The 27,995-nt window shown below is 36.1% G+C and overlaps 1 protein-coding gene across 1 annotated transcript; it reads right to left on the reverse strand.

Annotated features, from left to right (window-relative positions):
- LOC129453662 (uncharacterized) lies at nt 1–27,903 on the reverse strand. The gene is made up of 14 exons (XM_055217997.2): nt 27,631–27,903; nt 27,402–27,541; nt 23,413–23,692; nt 23,183–23,319; nt 21,565–21,833; nt 21,339–21,478; nt 19,374–19,456; nt 13,329–13,402; nt 8,435–8,532; nt 8,278–8,316; nt 6,054–6,333; nt 5,813–5,952; nt 1,502–1,584; nt 1–282 (listed from the first exon to the last, which is right to left on the reverse strand). Exons 5-14 carry the CDS (start codon nt 21,759–21,761, stop codon nt 118–120), a joined length of 1,299 nt encoding a protein of 432 aa, XP_055073972.2. The 5' UTR covers nt 21,762–21,833; nt 23,183–23,319; nt 23,413–23,692; nt 27,402–27,541; nt 27,631–27,903; the 3' UTR covers nt 1–117.
- Between the last annotated feature and the right edge of the window lie 92 nt (nt 27,904–27,995).

A 27,995-nucleotide genomic window follows, 5' to 3' on the forward strand; every position in this document is an offset into this window, starting at 1 on the left:
GACAAGATCCTGTTAAAAACAAAGAAGATTCAGTAAATCATACCACACACACATGATGATGAGGATACATAACAGACTAAACTAAACACAATTGAAGTGATGAATATGATGAATGTGTTATATTAAATGGTGAATACTAAAGTACAAAACGTGTACAAAAAGTAGACATTTCGAAATGACTTTATACTTGCCTTTGTTCTTCTGATGTTGTACCTCTTTATAAGGGAGTTGTGTCCAGGACAGTTTAAAATCAGAGATGTGTAAAGACAGAGCAGACTGCAGCTAAAATCCATTAATACACACATACAACATAGTGTTATTTCTCATTTTTTCATCACTGATGTTATCAGATTTCTAAATGATTTACAGAGATGTAATTGCACACAATAAAACATTGAGAGTAACAGAGTGTCTTGTGGGAAGTTTAATCCTAGCGGTTTGAGTGTCGGACTTGTAACCCGAGAGTTGCTGGTGCTAGGCTCATGACTGGCGGGTTGTGACTGTGGTGCCCTTGCCCCTTAATCCCAGTATACCCTTCGCTAAGCCATGCCCAAAAACCGCCACAGGCCAATCGTGGTTTAGCAACCGTAACTAGGTGCGGGAGGTATGTCAAGGTCTGGATCAGGCCGTGTGAAAGGTCTCATTCACAACTAAATGTCGTCAGGATTAACAAAAACACAAACGCTAATGTTAGCTAGCTAGCACTCAGCACATCATTGCTTGGAAATAATGACGGTTCTTTGATCATAATGCATATATTTGATTATAAAATAAGTTGATTAAAGGCAAGACAGAGATTGACTCACATACTTTAAAAATATTTTAGCATTTTGTTAATGGATGGCCTACCCCTGAGTACCCCCAATCCAATAAGCGGGAGACTGTGATGATTACAAAGTAGTCAATTGTTTTACAAACTTTATCTACCCTGCTGTGAATGAACAAAGCTACTCCTCAATTTATGTGGTTCCCATTTGAATGGTCAGCGTATGAGGCGGTTGATGCTTGCGCTTGGACCTATACTGTAGTCTTTAGCTTCAAATTAAATAATTTAGCTTATTGATTATTTTCGAATACTTTGCAAATTATGTGGTGGATATATCCCTCGAATGCATACTGCAGTCCCTTTTGTCTCTGTCAGATATTTTACCTGTTTGCCAAAAATTACTAAAATCTCTTTGAGAATGTCTGACACCGATGCAAACATACTGTAATAGACTTGCCAGATGGCAAAGCTTGTCAGGCGTAGCAACAGTAACTAAGGAGGGCAGGGCTTAGCGAAGGGTGATTTGCTCCCTAGGCACTGCAATGATAGCTGCCCACTGCTCCGTGTGTGTGTGTGTGTGTGTGTGTGTGTCTGTGTCTGTGTGTGTGTGTGTGTGTGTGCGTGTGTGTGTGTGTGTGTGTGCGTGTTCACTATATTAAATGCAGAGGTCACATTCCAAGTACAGTATGGGCTAGCATACATTGGCAAAATCTGTCACTTTCACTTTTCACTAACCTTATTAAGGATTTTGTTGCTCAGAGCTGCTACATCAACACTGGAAAGAAATTTCAACCTCAGAAAGCTTTTGTTTCTACGATCTGAAACACATGTTTGAAGAAAATAACATGAGAGGACTTAATGAAAGTAGAAAATAATCTGATGGCAGATATTGTACCTCTACTCAATTTTTTTTTTCAAAAAATCTTTTCAGATGGATATTCATTGATTTCCTTGTTTTTTTATTTGCATCCACATCACTTTTCAGAAATATTTACTGTTTTGATCATATTACATGTGCATATTTGTGGGCTCTTTGCTGCTGCATTTTGTTATCTGAAGAATTAAAACGTTTTAAGACCATTTTTTAACGTTTTACATAATCCCGCCCTAATGGATAGCAAAGATAGAGGGTAACTTTTAATAACGCTGTAGTTGTTTCCACCATGTTGAGTAGACTTTGTGTGTTACGTTGCAAAAGGCAAACTACTTTGTTTGGCCTTCCAATAGAGTAAACATTAAGAAACCAGTCATTAGGTTTTATTTACAACACTGTTTCAGAACAGTACACCTCAAATGTTTGATTGTGTGCTGCACATTTTACGAAAGGACTACTTTCTAAACACGGGGGAGTTACAAGGCTGGATGTACACAAAGTTTTAGTCAAATGCACAAAGTAATGTGCTTTTTAGACACAAAATAAGGGCCCTTTAATGTTATAAGGTTTATTGTGTAGTGTTTAATGTTATCTGTATACACCTAGGGCGTGAGAGTAACATAGGGTTGCCATCTGTCCCAGTTTTACTGGGATTGTCCTTCTTTTTAATAACCTGTCCCGGGAATGTCCTGGGAATGACACTGAATGTCCCGGTTTTCGAAAAGCTATGTGAATATGTAATTTAGCGCGGGCACGAGAGATAGGGGGAGCCCTTGCGTCTGTTTGTGTATGTGCCTCATTAAGCGCATGTAAAACAGAGAGCATCCTGATTGGCCTGTTTCGGTAAATCAACCAATCAATTGTCAGTGTGGGCGGGCTTTAATCTCTTCTCCCGAACCAAATTATCTAGAAACAGAAGCACCCCAAAAGCAAAAATATGAGACACATTTTACTCCAGACTACACGAAAGTGTACCCCTGTCTTATAAGAGTTAAAAGTAATGACAATCTTGCACGCTGTACAGTTTGTAACAGTTGATTTCAGCGTTACCCATGGGGGGGGGGGGTGTTAAATGATTGTAAAATACATGTTGAGGTGAGTTCAACAAATTTAATTACATGTGCATTTTTCAGGCCGGCTAGTTACTATTTAGACCTGTTAAAATGGAATTAGTTCATGTTAGTTAATACATTATGTTAACTGATGTTAACAAATAAGAATTGTAAAGTGTTGCCAATAATTGCATAGGCCTATAGAAATATTATGCTATTGGGGGGGGGTTAGGGGACTTGTGAGCAAACCAATTGGTCAGGTCATCGATATGTCAGACATGGGTTGCGACCCTAGAGTAACGCAATTTCAATTCTCTTTATAAAACGGTTAGTTCCAATCCTTGATTCTGATTGGTCAATAGGTGTGCTTTATTCACGATAAAACACTGCTATGACCGCTTCACCCAACATTTCTATTTAATATCACTGCGCCCTTAGCAACACATAAACATATAATGAGACAAAGTCTGAGAACAGTTTGTTGTTTTTATTTTAGCTTTCATGTTGTTGTTCGCAGTCAGGGACTATTTTTTCTAGCGGAAGGAATGCTTTTATTGATTTAACTTCATGAAAGTTCCACTAATATTTTTTTACTTTAATATTGTGTGGTAACCGTTTTACAACATAAACCCGCTTCGCGTCGTGCCTAACAACGCCCTTCAGCCGTTACTTATTCACGATACAGCACAGCCTCTCGTACCTTATTGCTTACGTATGTGCTGCACATGTGGCAGAATTAACAATAAAACAGACTTGAATTTGAAAATGAAACTTGAAAATAAATGAAAAGTGTCAATTACAGCATTTACTTTTTGTAACAATGATCATTAAAACCGGTCACATGTTTTTGTCGTTTGCATTGTTCATATTGTGCATTTAAAATTACATTACTTGTTTAACATTTCGGAGTTGTTGCACAAATGCATTAATTGGACAATTTATAAAAGGCCAATATGTCATTGTTATTGTATTTGACAGAAAAGTGTATTATGGTTTAACATGAAAGCAGGTGGGCTCAGATTATCAGAAATGTAAGTGGTAGGCACCAAGGAAAAAGACTGAACACTTTATATTATTGCTTTGTTATGTCTGGTTGTGCACACATTTGTGGCAAAAAAAAAATGTATGCCATAATGATGCTATTTCTTGACTATTGTGCATAATCATTTATGGGTCCAGCATTGTAGGCTCATGGATTACAACATTTAATTTTTTTCTGTGTAAAAAGCACTTAATGCACTTCAAACTCATTTTGAAAAACACTTTAAACTATTTCATTAAACATTTTTTTAAGATGACTCTGCATTTCTGAATAATTCATTAATTTAAACAAACAATACACAAAAAAATCTATCAATTGTGTAAAATGAACAGTGGCGGCTGGTCACTAGGGGGCGCTGGGGTGCCGCCCCCAAAGTTGGCAAGAGAATAAAGCTACTTTAACATGTTACAAAAAAGTTAAATATATAATGCAAATTAAATATACGAAAAATAAAATTGTTTAGTTGTACTATGTCACTGTTAGTCATGTTATCATTTATTAAAAAAAAATAAAAAATAAAATCAAGTTTGTGTGTCTGGGGCGCACCCCTAATAAGTGTCTATGTAGGTTAGTAAAAATGGTAAAAACATGTGACCTGAGGCTGAGCTCTAATTGGCTGGTTTCGGATCTGCCCTGCACTGTAAAAAAAAATCTGTAGAAATTTCAATGTTATTGCAGCTGGGTTTCCGGTAATTTACCGTAGATTTACATTTATGTTATTTACTGGCAAGAGTTTGTTCAAAGTTAAATAAATGTTAAATATTAACAAGTCTTTATCTTTACAGAATAAAACTATACAATAACAGCCTCATGCAAAGCATTCTGGGAACCAGAAATCAACCTTTTTCTGTGTTTTTGCTTCAGATTTTGTTTCCCAGAATGTTTTGCTTGATGCTGTTTTTTAGTTTTACTCTGTAGAGACTTGTAAATGTTTAATGTTCATTTAACTTAAATGAAAATGTTGCCAGTAAAAAAACATAAATTTAAATCTACGGTAAGTTACCGGGAACCCAGCTGCAATTTCTACTGAATTTTTTACAGTGTGGGGTGCAGGACTGTGCGCCCCAAACCCTCCCACTTATGTTGTAAGCGAATCAATAATGTTTTTTTATGTATTTGGCCTCATTTGATTGGATCGTTTTCAGAGTCTCATAACCACGTTGCAGATTGCCATGTAACTGCTAGATACAGCCTACTGGTCAGTGAAAGCAAGTGAAATACCTTGAGATAAAAGAAAATATGATTTTATGCTTACAAAATTACCCTTTACAAGGCATTCAGTTGAAGAATAAATAAAGGAATAAGGAGCTTGGTCCAGATTGAGCAGCAGGAAATGATCATGGTCCAGTTTACATGCTTTTCCAGGACTTATGGCAGTTAACGGAGTTGGCTAATGTTAGCTGGATGCTATGTAAGGCAAAATTTTGTGCCGCATTTGAGCTGCCGTTGCGTGGACATGATGCTCAAATAATACGGTATTTTCCGTGGCTTGGTCAACTTTGTTGCAACTGGTCTGTGCGTGTGCGTGCGTGTGTGTGTGTGTTTGTTTGTGTGTTCCTGGTAATTATCACGTTGTGGGGACCAATTGTCCCTACAAAGATAGTAATACCAGTGTTTTTGTGACATGAGGAAACAAGCTTATAAATCAAACAGAATGATGTTTCTTGAAAATGTGAAGTAGCAGAAGGGTTTCTGTGATGGTTGGGGTTAGAGAATGGGCTAGGTAAGGGGAATAAAATATACAGTTTGTGTGGTATAAAATGCATTACGTCTATGGAATGTCCCCACAAAACATGGAAACCAGTGCGTGCGTGCGTTCGTGCGTGAATTACCATGATTAGTTCATTACTAATAATAAACCCACATTATACTCAGATTTACACATTAATAGTAATTTTTTTTTCATTACAGAGTAACATTTTCAGCATTTTAGCTAAGCTGTAAGGGAGATATTTATCACCTGATAAACGGCTATTTACAGATCTGCATTACTACAGTAAAAGTTTAATTTCAAGTTTGTATGCCCCCCCAATTTTTTAAGCACCAGTCGCCACTGAAAATGAATAAAAAAACATTACCTGTGACATAGACCTCCACTTCACACAGAGAAAGATACGGCTGTAGTCCAGTCATGACCACATTCACATAACGTCCCATCATCCCATTACATGAATAACTGACAGTAGAGTTTACTGTAGGATTAAAAATAACATCACATCTGGAATGAGAGAAATCAGATGAACAAAATCAATGCACCTTTACAGATCAATTCATCAGGCGAACCAAGAAGTCTTGAAATGATGTCATGAACAACTTTACATGGAATTGTTGTTTCCATTGTTTTCCAGTGAGTCTCCGATACGAATCTCTGCTTCATTGGTTTGATCCGGACAGCAGTCTTCTCTGTTGGTGATGACCACTGTGTAAACTGTAAAACTATCCAGAAGATCTAACCTCCACCATGGATTAAGTTGATGTCCTGCAATGGCGCAGTGAAGAGCTTCACCGGGTCCATGTTTTATACCATCTATGGCTTTTTGAGCTACACGGGTGAAATATGTGGATGACTGTGTAGCTGTTCCTTTAAGGGCTAAATTCTCTAAAAAATAAATAAATATTAAAAAACAAGATAACTAAGAGCCAAGATCTATGTGCAGATGATAAAGTGTTTTCCCCGCCAACGTTTTTCATGACTTTCACAAAGTTTAATGCCTTCCAGAAAATGTTTGTCTTTAAATATATAAACTTATAATATATCAAATGAAAGAACAGACCCTCTGCTTTTAAACTGTTAAGCGTCGCCGTCCCGAATACGGGACACCTAAGTTTGCATTAATATTGTTGATGTAAATTTTAATCCATCACTACAAACTATATATCGTTGGAAAGGTCTAAGCCTCCAGAATAGACATTTCAACAGTGTTTTATAAAATAAATTATGTAGGGAGAGTAATTGATTCATTTATGAAGAGAGTGATCCTCAAAACATTTATTTTCTGCTAAATGTCACTGTCCCACCAGCATGATGACTACATTTACTTCAATGTTTGCATATGAATTCTTAACTAATCATGACAAACTGTATATTGTTTGAAAGCTCCAAGAGTGTAGATTTAACTCAATAGGGTGGGGTGACGCTTAAAAGGTTAAACAAAAAAGTTTCATCCTTCCTTTATTTACGGGTGAATATGGGTAGTTTCTTCTAGCAAAAATTGCATTTTTGTGAAGAACTTTTGATAGAGATCAGATTCAGAACGATTATCAAACCATACAAGTAGTTTGAACTGTTTGACCTTATAGTAGGGGTTGCTTCCGGGTTTTATAAGTTGGGTAAGAGCGCCACCTGGTGGATAATAGCGGAAATACTGGAAAACTCGTCAATCCAACAGAATTTAATCCGATTAAAGATTACAACAGTAAAGTTTAAATGCATCTTAAACATTGCAATCTGATTAAAATGTTGGATTACATGTACTTTCTATATAACCAAATTGGTTGGAATACTTTCTATCCCAACCAAAGCGCACAGCCAGGGTTGCCAGATTCATGTATAAAAACCATCCTAATAAACATTCAAGACTAGCCCAATAGCATCCCAATGATGTTCACAGTTCAAATACCAATAACTAATGAACCAAATCCTTTAATCTTTAATCTGCAGAAAAAAAAAATACTTGCAAAAATAGTGTAAAAGTAGCACAAATCTGAAGTCTGCAAAAAAGCAGAGGACTTGGCAACGCTAAGCTGCACACAGCATCTCTTGTCAAGTTCACGCTTTATTCCTGGATAAATGTACAAAGTACGTAGGCAAAGAAAACACTTTTCGAAAGGCACAACACTATTTGATTTCTTTCTGTAATGTTATGTAAAATATGAACGCTGCAGAATGTACAGCACGTGACCCCATTACCTTAAAAAATACATACATGTTGCCATTGCTATTGCGTGTTTCTGTGACGAGAATCATGTGTTATGTAAATAAGAGGTAAATATAAGACGTATAAGCACAATTCTTCTGCGCATGTGCACAACGTATTTTTGCATCTGAAGTACGATTCACACGTTAACATTTCTCCTGATGATCGGATCACAGATTAGACTACACCACCCCTTCCAATATCATTGATATTTGCATCCGATCGACCTCAATCGTATTGATTAAGTTGTTTACATGAAGACTTTTCAATCCGATTGAGCCATCAATACAATTACAAACAGATTATTTGGTCGAATGTAAACAGTTATTATGCTCACAGTGATATGACTGATAGTTTTACTGTGAACGTTTTACACATTTCACTTTGGGTCACCAAATTTAAAACAGTTTAAAATAACATCAATTTGGTAAGGAAATCTGTATTGACAAAAGGACATAACATATTTAAAAAAGTTTTGCTTTAAATCCATTTGTTTCAACCAATTTATGATGGATGATTATTCAAACACACACATAATAAATAACATTTATAATAATAATTAATTTCAATATCAAGATTCACAACTTTTGCACATTTTTGTGTAAAGAATCAGTAAAATGTTTTACCTTCTAAAGTGGCTGAATTACTCTGAATGAAAACAAGTCCTGTTGAAATAAAGAAATCAAATACATTCAAGTAACAGAAAGTTTTAACTTAATAGTGTTTAGAAAGATCTTGATGATGTGTTTTCATCATGATGTGTGTCAGCTGCTGTAAACTCACCAGAAAGTAAAATCAGATGCATGAGATTCTCCATCTCTGATTGTGTAAAAAAAATTAAACAGATGCGAGAAAGAAATTTCACTACGTCTCTCTCCTTACTTTACTCTTCAATCAATCCAATCCATCACTTTGTCTGCTTGGATTTCAGTCTCCTCCCTCCTCATAATTTATTTCACATCACTGCACGTATTCACAACTTTTCTTACTTTTAAGTTTCATTTACAAATCAAATTTGGTGTCAACATGCTGTGAATGTCAAATAGCTCATGAAAAGCAGGAGACACTTGGATAAGAAAATAAAAGCGTTTGTGTCAATTCATTTTAATTATTTCCAAGCTTTGCTGGATCACTTTTAAATCACCAATACAATGTCAATGAAAGCTGTGTTGTTTATTCAATACGTTTATCCTAAATTCACAGCAGTATTTTCTGTATCTGATCATCAGTTCTGCTATACAAACAGAATAAAGACACATTCACACAGAGAGCAAATAACAATGATTAAAAAAGCCTGTTTGGTTTAATAATAAAAAATAATACTAATGAATAAAGTTACGAGTATCTATCTAAATGAAAGCAGAGGGGATTAAACAACAGATTTCTACAGATGTTTTATATCATTTATAGTTTATAGACTAACCTAAACATGCAGTGAGATAAAACATTTTAACTTAGACATGGCTCATTTCTTCTCTCCGTCAGATACTTAAACCTGTTTTGTTTAAAAGTTATTTGTTAAGAAAATGTAATCAAATTTGTCCTACATTTGTAAATGAAAGAGAAAGGAAAATCGTCTGATGTTTATCACGATGCATTATCTTTAAATATGCATCTCTACTGTTCTGTCATTGAATCATTTGGATGATCATTTCTTTAATTCACAATAACAACCTTATTACACAACTACAGTATTTACCTCATAAGGAGGGTAAGGAACATTAAATATTGATTGTCAAATGTCACAAACACACTATTTGGTTGAATCATTTGTTACAAATCTTACAAATCTATGTCCATAATGTCATATATGATATTAAAAGAAGTATTTATATTTATTTTTGTGTAATATTAAACTGAACCTGTCAAAATGATTTGTAGCATCCCAGTTACTGTGTGTTATTTTGACCACACTGGCTTGGTTTTGTCAACTTAAAACTAATCCTGTATCAGTGAGTTTAATTAACTTCAGTTACAGAAGATGTTTGCAATTCCATAATTTGTCAAGTTTTTATCCCTGTTAGTACTGAGTCACTTTTTAAGTCATGTTTTTATTCATATTTGTTATTAGTATGCACTCAGGTTATTTTATGAATTAGCTCTGGTGAAAAGCGGATAAGTAAATGACATACATTATTAAATGGGTTATTCATTTACTGCACTAGGTTAGGATAAACCACCATCCTCTATATGTTTGTGTTAGTGCTTTAGTTAGGGTCTCACTAATTCTGAATATTTTTCACATTACTGTCTCTTTTGTCTTGTCAGTTAAGAAACTTTAAAACTAGTTAGAGAAGATTACAGTAAATTGGCGCTGCTAATGTTCATTTTTCCATCCTGTATGTGTTACTTGTTCATAACTATACGATTTATCAGGAGGGACACTGATATATATGAAATACATCTGTAAATCATGTGCTCAGTTGAGCTTCAAAAAGTTCAACAATGCTGAAAATAAAAACTCATATTCATTTATTGCCAGTAAAAGAGATCAAATGGTTATTGAGGTCAGAACAAAAACTAAATAAAATAAAATTGCTTGCTGTATACCTTTGATTCATAGAAAGTGTGCTTGCCAATTCGAGATTGTTTTGTATTCACACATATCTGCAAAACCATGAAAAGATGTCAAATCCCATGGGCACTGCCTATAATTTCATTTTTCCCCAACATTGAAATCCTTATTTTATGGCTTCTGCCATGAAGCAATTTACATTTACATGATTTACCAAGAAATATGTTGGACAATGAATACGTCCCCACATAAAAACAACTGTAGTTTACTTAAGTATTTACTAGTAAACTGTAGTAATGTTCCTAGACACTATACCATAGTAAATATTAATGTACACCACAGTATTTACTACAGTTTGTCAATTCACTATGGTTAATACTACAAAATACTTGAGTATACATTTAAATAGTGTATTAATTTAACACTTTACAATTTTACATGTACAATTAATTTACATTTTCAATTTACATTCATTTATTTAGCAGACACTTTTCTTCAAAACGACTTAGAAATCTAAACATGTGTTAGACATGTATTATATGCTCCTGTTTAGCTCAGTTATAATAAAAATAAGAATAATTTCTGTAATATACTCCAGTCAACTACAGTTTACTAAAGTAAATAGTAAAGTATTTTTTCTTGCATGATTGTGTTAAGTTTTAATACAGCACCAAGCCAGTTACTCATTTTCTTTACTAAAGTATCAAGAACATTTTATTTCTCTTAGATATAGATATAAAGATTAGATATACATTTTCCAAGTTCCAAATTTTCCATTTTTTTCCAGATTCAAAACTGAATTGGGAGGTGACTTATGTAAACTTGAAGCTAGATACACACCAAGCCGATGGTCGGGCAGAATTTGAGTGTTGTCTGACTTAATTTTTTTGCGTGCTGCTCACCTTTGACTAAAGTAAGTCACAGTGTCCGTATTTCGGTCGATTTACCATGTTGAATGTTGGTGGTGCTCATCTGGAGATAGGATCATTCTGACTGGGTGTTTGGCAAAGCCAAAAAGAAAAATGTGCTAAAGCAAGCACTCCAGTTTACCTCAGTGGTGAATCGATTTTTATGTATGGTTTTCATCCTTGCAGTTTTGACATTGTACACTAAACCCAAAAATTGTTATTAAAACATTATCTGGATTTAACAAATTTTGAGCCTCTTAGAATATTATTAGAAACATTTTCAGATCAATTCCAGTTTAATTATAGAGCTTTACATACAGTATTAAACATATGCAGCTAAACAGAAAACAGTGCCATACAAGTCAGCAGGCTAAAAACAACAGTCATGATCAATGATCAACAGTAAAATTGGTTGTACAGGTGGCCGGAAACCAGTGTAAAGATTGTTAAAGTTACCAAATCCAACAAATGGTGCATGCAGATATGCCTATACAACACGAACCAAGAAGACCTCTTTAAGACCCTCATATCAAATGTCTAATATTATCAACAGATGTCAATAAATCAGATGAAGCAAAACTATCCACAGCCTTTTTCTGAATGAATTGTGTGGTAACACTTTACAATAAGGTTGTATTAGTAAACATTAGTAAATTCAAAAGTTAACATGAAAGAATAACAAGCAATAGAGTTTATCATCATGTATTATCTTTGTTAATGTTTGTTGATGCCAATACTGTTATAAATGTTATCTCATGGTGCATAAACTAATGTTAAAAGATACAACTTTTGATAAAAAAAAATAATAATAATAGCAAACGCTGAAATTACCACAAACTAAGATGAATAAATGCTGTATTGTTCATTGTTAGTTCATTATGGCCAATGCATTAACTTATGTTAATAAATACAACCTTACAGTAGTGTTATCAATTTTGTTAAGTGAGTTGTGAATTGTGTTCAGTGTAGTACACCATGCTGATCTCATGAGAACTCGGACATAATTTACAAGTTGACTAAATCGTATGAATTGATATGAAGTTAATTGTGCATAAACATACAATTATCATAATAAATGGTAACACTTTTCAATAAGGTTATATTAAAGATTAGTAAGTGCATTAACTAACATTGAACAATATAGTTTACAGCATTTATTAATTCTTGTTAATATTAGTTAATGTCAACACAGCTATTTATGTTAGTTCATGTGGCATTAACTAATATTAACAGTTAAAACATTTAATTTCAATTATATATATTATTAAACGCAAAAAATTAACATGGACCAAGATTAATAAATGCTGTAGAAGTATTGTTCAGTGATAATTCATGTTAACTTATGCATTAAATAATTGTTACAAATTACAGCCCTATTGTAAAGTTTTACCAAAAACACAATATCGAAATGGACCCTCCCCTAACCACAAGGTCACAGGGGAAAGGGCAAATTGTAAAAAGTGCACAAATGTGGTCGTACAAATAAATACGAATTAGCCACCTCATAAAACATGTAAAATTGCCATGAGATAGCGTTGAGTACACAGATACAATTACGTATATGTAAATCTGCAGTTATTAACTACTTTTATAAAACATACAGAAGCAACAAGAACAATAATGTAAATAAAAATATATGGATATATAAACAATGATCTGGCTGAAATAATTAGTTTGTAAATCCAAGTTAAACATTTGTTATTCTTAATCTTCAGAACCTGTAAAACAAATTCATAAAAACAAGTCATTTAAATAAATATTATCACTAGATTCATATTTCCATTAGAATTCAAATTGCGCAAACTGAAATAGCAAATTAAAAATGCGCCACAAAAGAAATGCTTCATTTTCAAAAACTCCCATATAATCGCAAAAATGTTTTTTTTTGCATTTACAGGTCACCTGACATGCGTAAAAGTCACATGATAATTTTTTAATTATGGCGCTGTATGTTTGTAGGACAAGGCGGAGGAAGTGTGTTCGACTTAATATTGCGTTGCAAGAACCAATAAGCGCATGGGATCAAAATACCGCAAGAGTCACACACATCTTTCGCCATGTTTTTTTTTATTACTTATCAAAAGAGAACACGTTCAGTCGCATAACATTCGTAAATAGAAATGCAGTAATTTTGCAATGGTTTATTATGGACATTTAGAAAATAGCGCTAAAGTTTGGTGCAAATCGTAAATGGAAACCAGGCTAGAGAAATTTGAAATACGATTGATACTTGCCTTTGCTCTCCTGTTGTTACACCATCCCTTTATGAGGGCGTCGTGTCCAGGACAGTGTAAAATTAGAGATGTGTATTGACAGAAAAGAATGAAGCTGAAATTCATCAATACACACAAACAACATACATTACTGATGTCATCAGATTTATAAATGACTTACCAGCTGTGTTCAATTTAAAGGCTGGATCCTTCAAATATTATATGACAAAAATAATAACATAATTTATCATTCTAAAACAGTTTCTGCAATATACACACTTTTTTTTAACAAGTGTTTTTTTTTAATCCAGTATAACATTCAGCCATTATAGAAGGGGATACTTCCAGAGTTAATGGACAAGTTCGGTATTTTACACTTAAAGCCCTGTTTTCAGATGAAATAGAACGGTTTTGACTGAAATTTGGACATATGATGCTGGCCCGAGAATTTTCGGTTTCTGTTGAATCAACCGAGTGGTCAGGGGTGTTCAATGATATGCTCACACAAAAATCGCTACAAAAGATGTTTTCCAACAGCTGTTTTAGCATTCGTTGTAAACTTGTGGACCTGTTTTTCCAAACGCCTCACACCCGTATATTCTTCCATTGAGAGCTTGAATAATAGACACTCCAGCCCAGGTGGTGGCGATAATCCACCTTTTCCTATTGCAAGAATACAAACGTGTTCCCGGCGCGGAGTAATACCGTACCTCACAGCACATCTAATACAAGTCAATAGAGTTGGACAAAAACTACGATAAAACCTGCTGGAAAGCATCTTTTGCAGCGATTTTTGTGTGAGCACATCAGTGAACAACCCCGACCACTCGGTGAGTTTCACCTCTTTGTACACGAAAGTTTAATGCATTTTAGGTAGGATTGTTCCAGTGCACCTATGCAGCCATTGTAGAGGTGGGAGGTGAAACACAAACACCCAAAAATTCTCGGGCCAGCATCATATGTCCAAATTTCAGTCAAAACCGTTCTATCTCATCATAAACCAACCCAATATCACGCAAATACGTGACTATTTCACGTATGGACCAACGTGAAAATGTCACGTTTTGCCGGTTTTGAACGTGAGCATTTCACGTTTTCGGTTTGTGTCACTTTCACGTTTTGGTTACTCAACTTTTTTGTCCTAATTTCTTACCATTGTCGCTTCGGTTTAGGGTTAGATTTACATAAAATGACATCCTTACCTAAACAAACTCTAACCCCAACGTCAGGCGACAATTGGTTAAAGTTTAGAAAATATAAAATAATAAGTCTTGTATCTTTTTTTTATAAACCAATACTTAAAGTGACAAATACTTAAAGTGACATATAACACAAGCACCAAATCTAACCCTAAACCGAAGCGAGAATGGTTTGAAAATAGGACAAAAAAGTTGAGTAACCAAAACGTGAAAGTGACACAAACAGAAAACGTGACATGCTCACGTTCAAAACCGGCAAAACGTGAAATTTTCACGTTGGTCCATACGTGAAATAGTCACGTATTTGCGTGATATAGGGTTGCATAAACAATCTGAAAACAGGGCTTTAAGTGTAAAATACCGAACTTGTGCTTTAATAAGTTGGGATAGTAGCGGAAATCTGGGGCCTCATTTATCAAGCGTGAGCACAAACAGAAGTGTGCAGTTTTACACAAAGTGTGGAATTTATCAAATTGCACTTATATGTAGAAATGTGTGTGAATATACGCACACATCGGAGCATGCTTTTGCACAGAATCTAGTGGTAGAATAGCGTTACTACACAGGATCATGCCCAGTGTGTAAAGAAGTGTGTATTTATTATCCACAAGCAGGTGTGAAAAATTGTGTTAATATAGTATTATTGAAGTTAGTGTTTTTTGTGATTTGTCGTCAAATTGGTGTCTACCTTATAAATGAAAGTTACGAATAATGCTTGACAAAGTGCAATGGCTTATCTTGCGTTATTGGACGACTTGACAAATCATCCATTTGACCGGGCGCGCGTTTTCAAAGATCGCGCCAATGATGCTGGTTAAATGCAGCTGTCCAAGGTGGACAGTTCTGTCTGTCCTTCTCCAGTTGCACTGATTTCTGTGATGCATTTTTTTTTTGGCTGATAATTTAATGTCAAACCACTTTTTTATTTCTAGAAGTGTTCTCATACCCAACGGAATTAAACTCACTGGTAACATGTTCCCATGCAGATTTTTCTTTTGTTAGTCATTCTAAGTGAACCAAACAGGATGTGTTATTAGGATTTAACCTCATCCTCCAGTAACTCAATTTATTTGTCGGTAAAGTTCCTCTTTTTCGCGCTCTTTCCCATTATTGCGATGAGGGAAAAAGCACAACCACGTGACTTATAAAGGGAGGCGTTGTCACCATATAGGTTTATTGAAGGCGTTTCAGAATGCAAATGACCATGAATGTGCACGAGCATGGTGCTTAAGAACACATGGGATTTATCATCAAGAATTACTTACTGATGTGCATACGAACCACGTGCGCACGTTTGATAAATCCTGATTTTTTTGTACCTACGCACATACTAAATTACATTCATAGGTTAAGATAAAGAACATTTTCTACACACTGTTGATAAATGAGGCGCCTGGAATGCCAGAAAAACGTATCATTGGCAGGGAAAGGTTTTCTCTTAGAGACACACCATGCAGTTATTTTACCTTAATATAACAGCTTCAAAGTCATTTCGATGGTAAACGACGTCATAGTATGGCGAATCACCCCCCTGTTGAAGCTCGGGAAGGACGCCGCTACCAGAACCAGCAATGCAAGCTTGAGAGAACCGCCCCTGACAAATCTCGCGAGAATCACGACTTGCTTTACGGCAACGACGTCACACACGTTGGGCTTGTTCGGCTTCGTGCGGCGCTGCGGGGGCCGGCAGTCGGATGACGTAGAAGTACCGCGAGAATGATCCGAGACGGCACTTTGACGTCATCCGGCCGTCGGTTCCTGCAGCGCTGCATGAAGTCAAACAAGCCTGTAACAACAACTGCACGCGCGCATTTGAGACATGATGCTCGATGAGGGAAACAGCTAAGAAAACCCGTTCGGAAGAGAGTAGAAAGCGAAAAAGAGAATCTGACCGAGTTAGGAACCGGACAAGAGTCCCACTCGGTCAGGTTTTTACTCGTTGGCGTGAGCTAATAGACAGCCCTGGATGCAAAAGGGATGCTGATCTGGCGATCTTGGTGATGGACAAGTAAGTAAATCTCTTATTTGTAAATTTGTTTGCGGTCTATGTTGTATGTGGTTGCGCTTGCTTGTAGTGTGTATTTTTTTACTAAGCTGTTCATTCATCCAGTGTTGATAATTACACCAGTAAAATAACTTCAACAAGGGTCTAGCTAGCTTACGATCATAAGAGCATTTAGCAGACCTGCTAACAAACACTCGTTTCTCTTACATGTTTTTTTTTTGGCCATCAAAACTCAAGTGTTGTGTTGTGATGTGTACGTAGTCATTTGTCTAATTTCGATATCTTATGGCCAACGAATAACGGCCAATGTTATGAAATAATGCAACGTATACAATTAACTTTGTCAATGCATTTTGTAATGTTTACATTACAATTAAAAAACAAATACAATTATACAGTAGACATAACGTTAGACTATAGACTGTTTACTTGTGATTAAGCTGCAATCTTGTAAAAACGTAATAAGCCAGCAAACGCGGTAGGCTACTTTATTATTATATGCCTACTCTACACTTGGCATAAACTTCTTATTATCCTATTGCCATCATCTGTAGTTTAGTAGACATGCAGTAGCCTAATATTTGTATGAAATTGTGAAACATTCCCTGGTCATTATCTTTGGAGTCCATCTCACGCCCAACACTATCCTTACAGGTACGTACAGAGTGGGCGTGCGAAATTACGACAGTTGCAAGTTTTCCCCAGTGACTCTAGGGGTCGCTGTTTGACAAAAACGTCAAACTGCATGGAATGCCTTTAATTGATGAGTTAACTCGTCAATAGCGGGGAAAGAGTTTAGCAGCCTTCCAATTGGGACACAGCTACAGAGATGGATATAGGAGGTTTCATCTGACAAATGCATGTTGTTGCGGTTACAAGCCTGAACCGAAGTAAACTTCTGTTTTGTATTTATTTATGGGTCTGGCTAGTGGCTCAACTGCTCTCTAAAACAAATACCTTGTCAGTAAAAATGTTTGGTTTGCTAAAGACAAGAGGAGACAACGAGTATGGATCAGAACTGTACGGAGCAGTTTCTTTATATTGTTTGCTGCTGAAATGTCTATATACTCACAGGCCACTTTATTAGGTAACTTGTTCAATTGCTTGTGAACACAAATTGCTAATCAGCCAATTACATAACAGCAACTCGATGCATTAAGGCATCTTATTGTGTTTAAGAAGATTTGCTGAAGTTCAAACTGAGCATTAGAATGGGAAAGAATTGGATTTAAAGTGACTTTGAACGTGGCATTGTTGTTGGTGCACGACGGGCTTAAAAAAGTATTTAGAAAACAACCTGATCTCACGAATTTCCGTGGCATAGTCACGGAATTTTGTGCTCATTTTTCCGTGGCATTCTCACGGATCTTCGCATTTTTCCGTGGCCCTGCTACGGACAGTCTATTTCCGTGGCATTCTCACGGATTGGTTACTCAACTGTTTTGTCCTATTTTCTTACCATTTTCGCTTCAGTTTAGGGTTAGATTTACATGAAATGACACCCCTACCCAAACCCAACTCTAACCCCAACGCTAGGCAACAATTGTTTAAAGTTTAGAAAATATGAAAGAATAAATCAGAAAAAATAGTATAAACCAATATTTTAAGTGACATACTAACACAAACACCAAATCTAACCCTAAACCGAAGTGAAAATGGTTTGAAAACAGGAAAAAGCAGTTGAGTAACCAATCCGTGAGAATGCCACGGAAAAAGACAGTCCGTAGCAGGGCCACGGAAAAATGCGGAGATCCGTGAGAATGCCACGGAAAAATGAGCACAAAATTCCGTGACTATCCCACGGAACTTTGTGAGATCATGTTGTTAAAAAACTGCTGATCTACTGGGATTTTCATGCACAACCATCTGAATGGTCAGAAATTTAGAAAATATTGTGTGGATAAAAATGACTTGTTGATGTTAGAGGTGAATGGATAGACAGAACAGCATCTCTGAACGCGCAACACATCAAACTTTGAAGCAGATGGGCTACAGCAGCAGAAGACCACACTGGTGCCACTTCTGTCAGCTAACAACAAGAAACTGAGACTACAATTCACACCGGCTCACAAAAATTGGACAATAGAAGATTGGAAAAATGTTGCCTGATCTGATGAGTTTCAATTTCAGCTGCGACATTCGGATGGCAGCGTCAGAATTTGGCCTAAACAACATTAAAGCATGGATCAATCCTGCCTTGTATTAACAGATCAGGCTGGTGGTGATGTAATGGTGTGGGGGATGTTTTCTTGCCGCACTTTCCGTATCAATTAAGGATTGTTTAAACATCACAACCTATCTGAGTATTGTTGCTAAACCGTATCTATGCCTTTTTGACCACAGTGTATCCATCTTCTGATGGCTATTACTAGCAGGATAATGCACCATGTCCCAAACTCAAATCATCTTAAACTGGTTTCTTGAACATGACAATGAGTTCACTGTACTGGCCTTCACAGTCACCAGATTTCAAACCAAAAGAACATCTTTGGGATGGGGTGAAACGGGAGATTCGCATCATGAATGTGTATCTGACAAATCTGCAGCAACATCTCAGTTATGGATGTAATCCTCGTTTACATAAGAAACTAACTGGGAACTCACTTAGAGACCAATTAACTTTGTGTATCTAGAAAGAACCAATTAACATAGGCATGCAGTATCTGCCGGGCGAGTATAAAAGGACAGCAGGTGAACTGCCTTAGTAGTTTCTTGTTGAGTGAGCAAGAATCTATGCCAGTAAGAATTAAGGTAGATCTGAAGGCAAAAGGGGTCCAACCCAATATTAGCAAGGTGTACCTAATAAAATGGCAGGTGAGTGTATTTCACTTCTCTTTTAAATAAAATGTTTATTCTTAAGACTGTCTTTCACTTTTTCAAACCTTAGAGAGGATTTTGTTGCTCATAGCAGCCACATTGACACTGGAGACAAATTTCAGCCTTAGAAAGATTCTTCTGCTTTCAGCTGAAACACAAAACAAAAAATAATATAAGAGGACAAAATTCTGTCATTTCAGTGTAATAGCTGACTTCTTTTCTTTGAACACGGTGCACAGCAGCCATAAATAGTTTATTTGCGATGACAGGCATGTGAAAAAGCCACATATTGCAGACCGTTTTCTCTCCAGCAAACAGTTATGTGTTTACACAACTTAATTATCATCGCTTGCACAAACACAATGAGACGATGAGATCAACAGCTTCAGAAGATTTATTTAAAGGATAATTCCGGTATTTAACACTTTGAGTCTCATTTCTGGTTTGTTTTGGACGAACTACAGTGATGGACGCAGAGCTTTTGACAATGGGTCGTGTCTTGAGTTTTTGACTCGTTTGGAGGCGTCTCTTGACTGCTTCGGAGTGGAGGTCAGTGGCCATGCACAAACATGTCATTAAAACAACACTTAACGTTTATTTTCAAAACTGTGCTACTCACCGAGTGGTTCGTGGTGTTCGTTGATGATTAAAAACAAGTTGTGTAGCGAAATACAGTTTCTGTCGCGTTTTATTTGGCATTTTGTAAAATTCCATTGACTTCTCTGGAAGACTTATTGCTCGCTGATATATCACTCCGCCGCCGGGAAACAGAAAAGGGACTGTTTAGATGTGGTTGTTGTTTTTCGCTCGGTTTCTCTCAGAATAATTTTTTCCCATATTTGTAGGGCTGGACCATAATATTCGAATATTCGTTCCGTGGGTTGACATTCGATTTTCAGTTTTGAGATTCGAATATATATATAAATATTTTACAGCGTTAATGCAGAGCTTTTGCCAAGCAGGAAGTGCGCTTCACGCTCCCACTCTATAGGTGGCGCAGAGAGACCAACATCCATAGCCAACAGCCACCAAACGCACACCAGTGGAAGAGATCGCCTCGAACGGAAAGCACGCTTCCTGCTTTGGCATTCACGCTAATAGTGTTGTAAATAACGTTCAGTTTCTTGCAAAAACTGATTGATTTGCTTCACAAGATGTCAATATGTCACACGGAGTTATGGGGGATTACTGTTGTATTGGATATATATGCTTTAGCTCTTAAAGTGTGCGGATCTGTTGACTTGCATGACGGAGCACTGGGGTTTCTGCAAAATATCTTCTTTATTGTTCTGCCGATGAAAAAAAAAACATATTGGATGTGTGGAATTTGATGTTGATGGTGTAAGTGTTATAAATAAACTTGATTTTGAAAGTATGCTACCGTTTTATTACAGTTTGTTGGACTACGTTCATTCATGCTTCAGACTCAAATATAGAGCGGACGTATATACGCGGTTGTGAGGTATCTGAAAAAATAGTTCCACTATAGCAAATAACACAGATTGACATCATACATTGCGCCAATATATTTGTTTTTAGTCATCAACGAACGCCACGAACCACTCGGTGAGTGGTACAGTTTTGGAGGTGAATGTTGAGTGTTGTTTTGGTGACATTTTGTGCATGGCCGTTGGCTTCCATTCTGGAGCAGTCAAGAGACGCTTCTGGGTGGGTCGAAGGGTCGGGACACGACCAGTTGTCGGAATTTCTGTGTCCATCACTGTAGTTCATCCAAAACAAACCAGAAATGAGACTCAAAGTGTTAAATACCGGAATTATCCTTTAACCAGAACAATTTAACCAATCATTGAAATTATTCTTTACAAACTTAGAAGACTGCAGAAAACATGGACATTTGGATTATTTTAAAAAGTTTCATCCTATCTTAATTTCTTCTCTTTTTTTAATGTTGTTAAGTTAGTTTTTGCTTCAGTTTTTCATAAATTGGGTAATAGCGGAATACCCTAAAAATTCATTGGCAGGGAAAAGAGTTAAAAAGAAAAATGTGCATTAAAAAAACATTAAATGACCTTTTCCATAGACCTCCACTTCACACAGACTGAGATGAGACCATTTTCCAGTCTTGACCACATTCACATAACGTCCCACCATCTGATTACACGAGTAATTGGCAGTAGTACGTAATGGAAGATCGGAAATAACAGCACATCTAGAATGAGAGAAACCAAAACACAGACAATCAATGCACCTGTTCAGATCAATACATCAAATCAATGATTTCATAAACAACTTTACATGGGATTGTCATTGCCGTTGTTTTCAGGTGAGTTTCCAATACGAATCTCTGCATCATTGGTTTGATCAGGACAGCAGTCTCCTCTGTTAGTGATGGATACTGTGCTAACTGCATAACTATCCAGAAGATCCACACTCCACCATGGACTCATCTGAACTCCTGTAATGGAGCACGTTGAATCAAATTTTTTTACCATCTATAGCTGTTTGGGCAACCCAAGGGGTGTATATGGATGATTGTGTAGCATATCCTTGCCTTGCAAAATTCACTAGAAAAAAAGAACATTCATGTAAATACATTAAAATTGGTCAGTCTGGACTTTACATAAATGCATCTGTGATCTGAGTTACTACTAAATGTTTGAATGGATAAATGTTCAATATCAGAGTAAAAAAACTCACATTCAAATGTGTCTGATCAGATCTCAGAATAAGAAAACGCTGGAAATGTGTGTACACCCTTAAAAAGAAAGATCCTTCATAATGCCATTTTTCACCCTCAGAAATAAAAGTACAAAAGCTGTCATTTGGACAGAACCCCTTTAAAAATGTCAATTTTGTACCCAAAGTGCATATTAGTACTTCAAATGTAAATATTGGTAGTTCAAAGATATATATTGGTACCTAATTGGTACATATTAGAATTAAAAGGTAAAGAGTGAAAATGGCATCGTAAAGGATCTTTATTTTTTAAGCGTGTACACACATTTCAGGAATGGTAGCACATATGAATCTCTGCCAAAGGGGGTTGACAGGAGATTGCAAACTAACCAATCAATACAAGAACTATTTGAAATTCATCATAAATATCCAATCATTATGAGAGGCGAGCTTTCCATTTAGCAGAGTTTTAGTGTGTTGTCATTAATCCTGCTAATGGTACAGGCAAAATTTTCAGGTTTACAAAAAATGCAAGACTAAAGTAAAATTGCCATAATTTAGATGTTTAGCTTTGCATTGATTTATGAATGTTTGTATTAATGGAATATTCCCCTTTCATAAAAATAAATCAATACTGATAATTTACTCACCCCCGTGTCATCCAAGATGTTTTTGTCTTTCTTTGTTCAGTCAAGAAAATATCAAGTTTTTTAGGAAAACATTTCAGGATTTTTCTCCATCTACTGTAGTGGACTTTAGTGGACCTCAACAGTTTACAGTTTAAATGCAGCTTCAAAGGTCTCTAAATGATCCCAACCGAGACTTAAGGGTCTTATCTAGCAATACCATCAGCATTTTTGCTGAAAAGATTAAGTACTTTTTAACCACATAATTTCGTCTGTAATGTGCTAGCGCGACCTTACATATTGTGTAATCACACAGATAGTGCAACATGAGAAGTTGTGGTTTAAACTTAAATGTTTTATTTTTGGCCGAAAATGACGATTGTTTTGCTAGAAAAGATTAGGTTCACTAAAGTCCACTATATGGAATCTTGGAATGTTTTCCTAAAAAAAAAACGTTATTTCATCTCGATTGAATAAAAAGAGACATAGACATTTTGGATGACATGGGGTTAAATTATCTGGATTTTTTATGAAAGTGGAGAAATCCAGATCTGTGGTGCACACACAGGGATAAAGAAAACCACCGATACAGACAACATGGACATCATTACCCGTTCCATAGACCTCCACTTCACAGACGCTAAGATACCATAATGCAGGCCTGACAACATTCACATATCGTCCGCTCATTCCAGTACACGAGTAACTTACAGCTGCAGCTTTTGCAAATCTAGTAGTAACGGCACATCTAGAGAGAGATCAGAAAACAGAGAATTAATGCACAAATAGAAAGAATTGAAAATCAATGGAACTGATCGGCTGATTTCATGAATTACTTTACAGGGAATTATTGTTGCCGTCGTCTTCCGGGGAGTTTCCGATCCGAATCTCCACTCCGTTGATTTGGTCCTCACAGCAGCGTCTCCTGGAAGCGATGACCACTGTATTAATATTATAAATATCCAAGAGATCCAACCTCCACCATGGGTTAGTTTCATTTTCTGTGTGTGAGCAGTGTGTGAAAGGATCTTGGCCACTTCTTATACCATCTATAGCTTTTATAGGTGTCCACTTGTAAAGTACAGATGACTGTGAAGCATTTCCTCTCAATGCAAAATTCTCTAAAAATACAGAAAAAAACAACAACATTATGGTTTCACGTTGCCACACTTTAAACCCCAAGAGTACAATAAACTCAAATCTGTGAAAAAGTTTATTAAACTTAAAGTTTTTATGTGTGTTCAATGAGTTCACCATTTTGACTTTCACAAACTCAAATTATATGAGTCAAAGAACTTCCAAACAGAGTCATTTTAATACAACAGCCCAATTTTAACAAACACTGCAAATAATTGCTAACTGTTGGTGGTTGTGATAATGTTTATGGTTAAGAAAGTGATTCTGGCACAGCAAATTTACTTTATTTTAACTTTAATACAACACTATTGGTTAGGGAGGATTTCCAGCAGCATGCTTAGCATTATGATTCACATCTTTTTTTAATAAAGTTATGTGGTTTTCAGTAAAGAGATTACACATTCATGTTGAATATTTAGAAGCCGTTTTTTAGTTTTGTGGTTATCATTGTTCATAAGTGTTGTGCCTGTGCTTAAGCTATAGATCTGATGTGTTGCTTTATCATATAAACATGAGGTTTATATGATAAAGGTTTTACAATGCAGTGTTCTTGGTTTGTGCGAACTAATTATGAAACAAGGGATCAAGTTTCAGAGGATGGAGGGGGGTACATCACACTGTTTTTACCGGGATTCTCCTGTATTTCTATCCAGTTATCATCCCGTTTAACTACTTTCTGTTATTTCTCCCATATTTCTCCACATTCTTTGTAATTTTGCGTGTAGGGAAATACTGCTGTGCTTTACTGTCATGTAAAATCAATCACACGGGTCAAGCTTACAAATACACTCACCTTAGGAAGTGTTAAAGGGGACATTCCAGAAGACGTTTTTAAGATATTAAATAAATCTTTGATGTCCCTAGAGTACATATGTGAAGTTTTAGCTCAAAATACCATATAGGTAATTTATTGTGGCATGTTCAAATAGGCACTTTATGGGGCTGAGCAAAAATGCACCGTTTTTGTGTGTATCCCTTTAAATCCTAACGAGCTGCTCAGGTGGGTGGAGTCTCAAGCGCTGGCACTGCAGACAGAGCATCGAGGGAGATTCTCTCACGGAAGAAGTTAGTGAGCGATGTTAAGCATTATATATTTGAAGTTTAAAAAGTCAATCATCTGTTTTATGCATACTAAAAACATTTTTATCAGCAGATGGGGAACATTGTGATTTGTGAAATAAAAATAAAGACTTTTAGGTTTCATGTTGCCCTTGTTTTAAACAGGCATGAGTTTCAGCATGTTACAATAAAATACACGTCCACAAACACTCAGAAGTTTACTTTTTGACCAAACCACACGAGCACATTTAAATGATCTGTAATAAAACAACACGTTTAATGCTTAAACTTTAGAGAAACAGATCAAATGACATGTTTAACTTTATTGTGTACACATATTGAACACATTCGCGTTTCTGTCAGTCTCTCATCTATTTTGTAACTCCTCATTCATTTGAAACTTCAGAGAAACATTAAACAACATATTTACTTATTGTGTATGATAGTGAATACACGTTGTTCTCTCACTCTGTCTCGTGCAGTGCATAAATCCTCGTGTTCATTTATATAAACTTCAGAGAAACATATTAAACAACATAACTTACTTGAAAGCGAACCGTCGCGTTGCTCTCTCTCTCGTTCGTTCGCTCACTCGCTGTCTCTCTTGCACTAAGGTAACGTTAATCCTTTAGAACGTTAATTCAATCTTTAGAAAGATTATTAAAACTACAAGTTATAAGATTGTAGGCTACTGTTTGTGTTTGATGGAATACAAACGCGTCATGCTGTCAGTCATTCTTTCTCTCTGTCTATCGCACTCGTGAGGCCGTTCATGGTTGGATAGCGCAGTTGAAGGGGCGGTATCGTTATAATCAGATCCCTTAGCTACGTCATGCGGGGAGCGAAATCCGCATGACCTATTTATTCACATGCTTTCACAGAGAGTCTTACCAAAACAAAGTTACAGGGTTGCTATTTTTCATGTTTTCTGGGTTGGTAGAAGCACTGGGGACCCGATTATAGCACTTAAACATGGAAAAAGTCTGATTTTCATGGAATGTCCCCTTTAAGGAATGCAACGTCTGCAGCCTATGTGTATAACAAGTCCTTTGCAGATTCAGGACAGCCACACAACAAACAAACAAAAAAAGGTATCCGGCCGTTTTCAAACTGGGTTGAGACCATTTATTTGATGTCAGGTAGTTTGGAATAGCAAAAAAACTTGGATTTAATTCATACAATGACAAGATAAACTACTCTCATGTAAAAGATATTTTTTTTGCATTTCCAGATAATTTTTTCTGCATATTTCTATAAAAATATTTTGGTGGGTCCTGAGATAGATTTGAACTGTCTTAGTGGTCTCTTATTTTCAAAACCAAATGTTGACAGGTATGATGGTAGCCCATAATCGAAATGTGACATTTAACCACAGTAAAAGAAATGGACACAGCGACCCCATTGGATTCAAAGGAGACAAGTGAAGTCAATTAGAAGCCCACACTTCCTGGGGGTCGGCATACTGCACAGACTCAAACTGAGCTCGATGACGTAGATGTCACGTCACGTGAACAACCTGTCTGACAATTGTAAGTCTTCTAATAGCTGTGCCAAGAGATATCTGAATCACTCATAGACAGTAAAAGGAACGTTGTTTAACCATTTTGTCCCATTGCTTTTATGGACTCTCTATGGGCTTCTCCCTTGACTTTATGCCTTAAGTATTAAAGGTAAAAAAACAACTTGTTTTTATGAAATGTAAATAAAAAGTACAGAAAAGTACAAAAGAAGTAGTATGCATTAAAAGTTTGCCAACGAAAAACTCTCTAATAAAGTACAGATACTTGAAAAAATTTACTACTTACTGCACCCCTGTACAGGGTCGACGTGAATTTTTTTTAATGACTTGCGCTTCTAATCGTTTTATTATGCTGTAAGCATTTTGGGGCAGTTTCCCAGACAGGGATTATCTTAAACCAAGACTAGGCATTAGTTTAATAAGTAAATATAACTAGTTTTAACAAACATGTCTTACTAAAAACATTACTGGTGTGCATTTTGAGGCAAAACTGGCAATGATGTATTTTTAAAGATATGTCAGTGCACATTGTTTTCATTTTTTTTCCAAGTTTTATTTACTTTATTTTATTTTATTTTATTTTATTTTATTTTTTTTAGTTTTTTTTATTTATATAGTGCAAACACAGAAAGTGACTCTATTTACATGTGGTAAATAACAATTAATAGAACAAAACGGAAAACAGAAAAACAGATAAGACAAACAAATAGTAAATACAGCCACTGCCCATACATATCATGTTGTACGTATATGTGTGTGTAAAGAATGAGGGGATATTTAGAGTAATGCATACACGTTTAACAGTAGGTAATCCAATTAATAGATACATTTATATAAATTCATACGGTTAGAATAGAGGAAGAAAGAAAGAGAAAAATATATATATATACACCAATAAATAAAAAGGGGGAGTTAGCACAAACAGAGGGGTTGACATTGTTTTCAGTTTGGACAGCTCTTACATTTATTTTGGTCTAGCACTTTTCTAATCCCTGTCTGGGAAACCGCCCCATAGTATATTTAATGCAATAAGCAAAGGCTAAACATGCAACACATTTGTTGCGATAACTCTAAAAAAGTACATTTTAAAGTGGTAATAAAAAATAATAACTCACCTGTTCCATAGACCTCCACTTCACACACAGAGAGCTGAGATGTTCGTCCAGTCATGACTACATTTATATAACGTCCCATCATCCCATTACATGAATAACTGAAAGAAACTCCTACTGACAGACCAGAAACTACAGCACATCTAGAGAAAGAGAGAGAGAAAGAGAGATCAGGAATTAGAGGATTAATGCTCCTGATTAAATCAGTCAATGACTTCGTGAATAACTTTACATTGAATTGTTGTTGCCGTTGTTTTCCAGCGAGTCTCCGATCCGAATCTCTGCTCCGTTGGTTTGATCAGCACAGCAGTCTCCTCTGTTAGTGATGACCACTGTCATAACTGCATAACTAGCCCAAAGATCCACCCTCCACCACGGGTTAGTTTCATATTTTGTAATGGAGCAATATGCGCCTTCATATCTTATTACACCATCTTTGGCGCTATCAGGTCCGAAGGGAGAATATATTGATGCTTGATTAACTGCTCCTTTAAACGCTAAATTATCTAGAGATAAAAGCAAACACAGTTATGTTTGTTAACTTGCTTTGAACCATCTGATATGTGCTTGCTGGTACACTCTAAAAATGGCTGGGTT

This window comes from Misgurnus anguillicaudatus, chromosome 21 (genome assembly GCF_027580225.2).
Source record: "Misgurnus anguillicaudatus chromosome 21, ASM2758022v2, whole genome shotgun sequence".
NCBI classification, from domain to species: domain Eukaryota; kingdom Metazoa; phylum Chordata; class Actinopteri; order Cypriniformes; family Cobitidae; genus Misgurnus; species Misgurnus anguillicaudatus.

Coding starts and splice junctions, on each gene's coding strand:
- LOC129453662 (XM_055217997.2), bottom strand. CDS start 21,761: ATGGTAAAAAAATTTGATTCAACGTGCTCCATTACAGGAGTTCAGATG. Junction 21,479..21,564: donor AACGGCAATGACAATCCCAT/GTAAAGTTGTTT, acceptor CTCTCATTCTAG/ATGTGCTGTTATTTCCGATC. Junction 283..1,501: donor GCAACAAAATCCTTAATAAG/GTTAGTGAAAAG, acceptor AATGGATTTTAG/CTGCAGTCTGCTCTGTCTTT.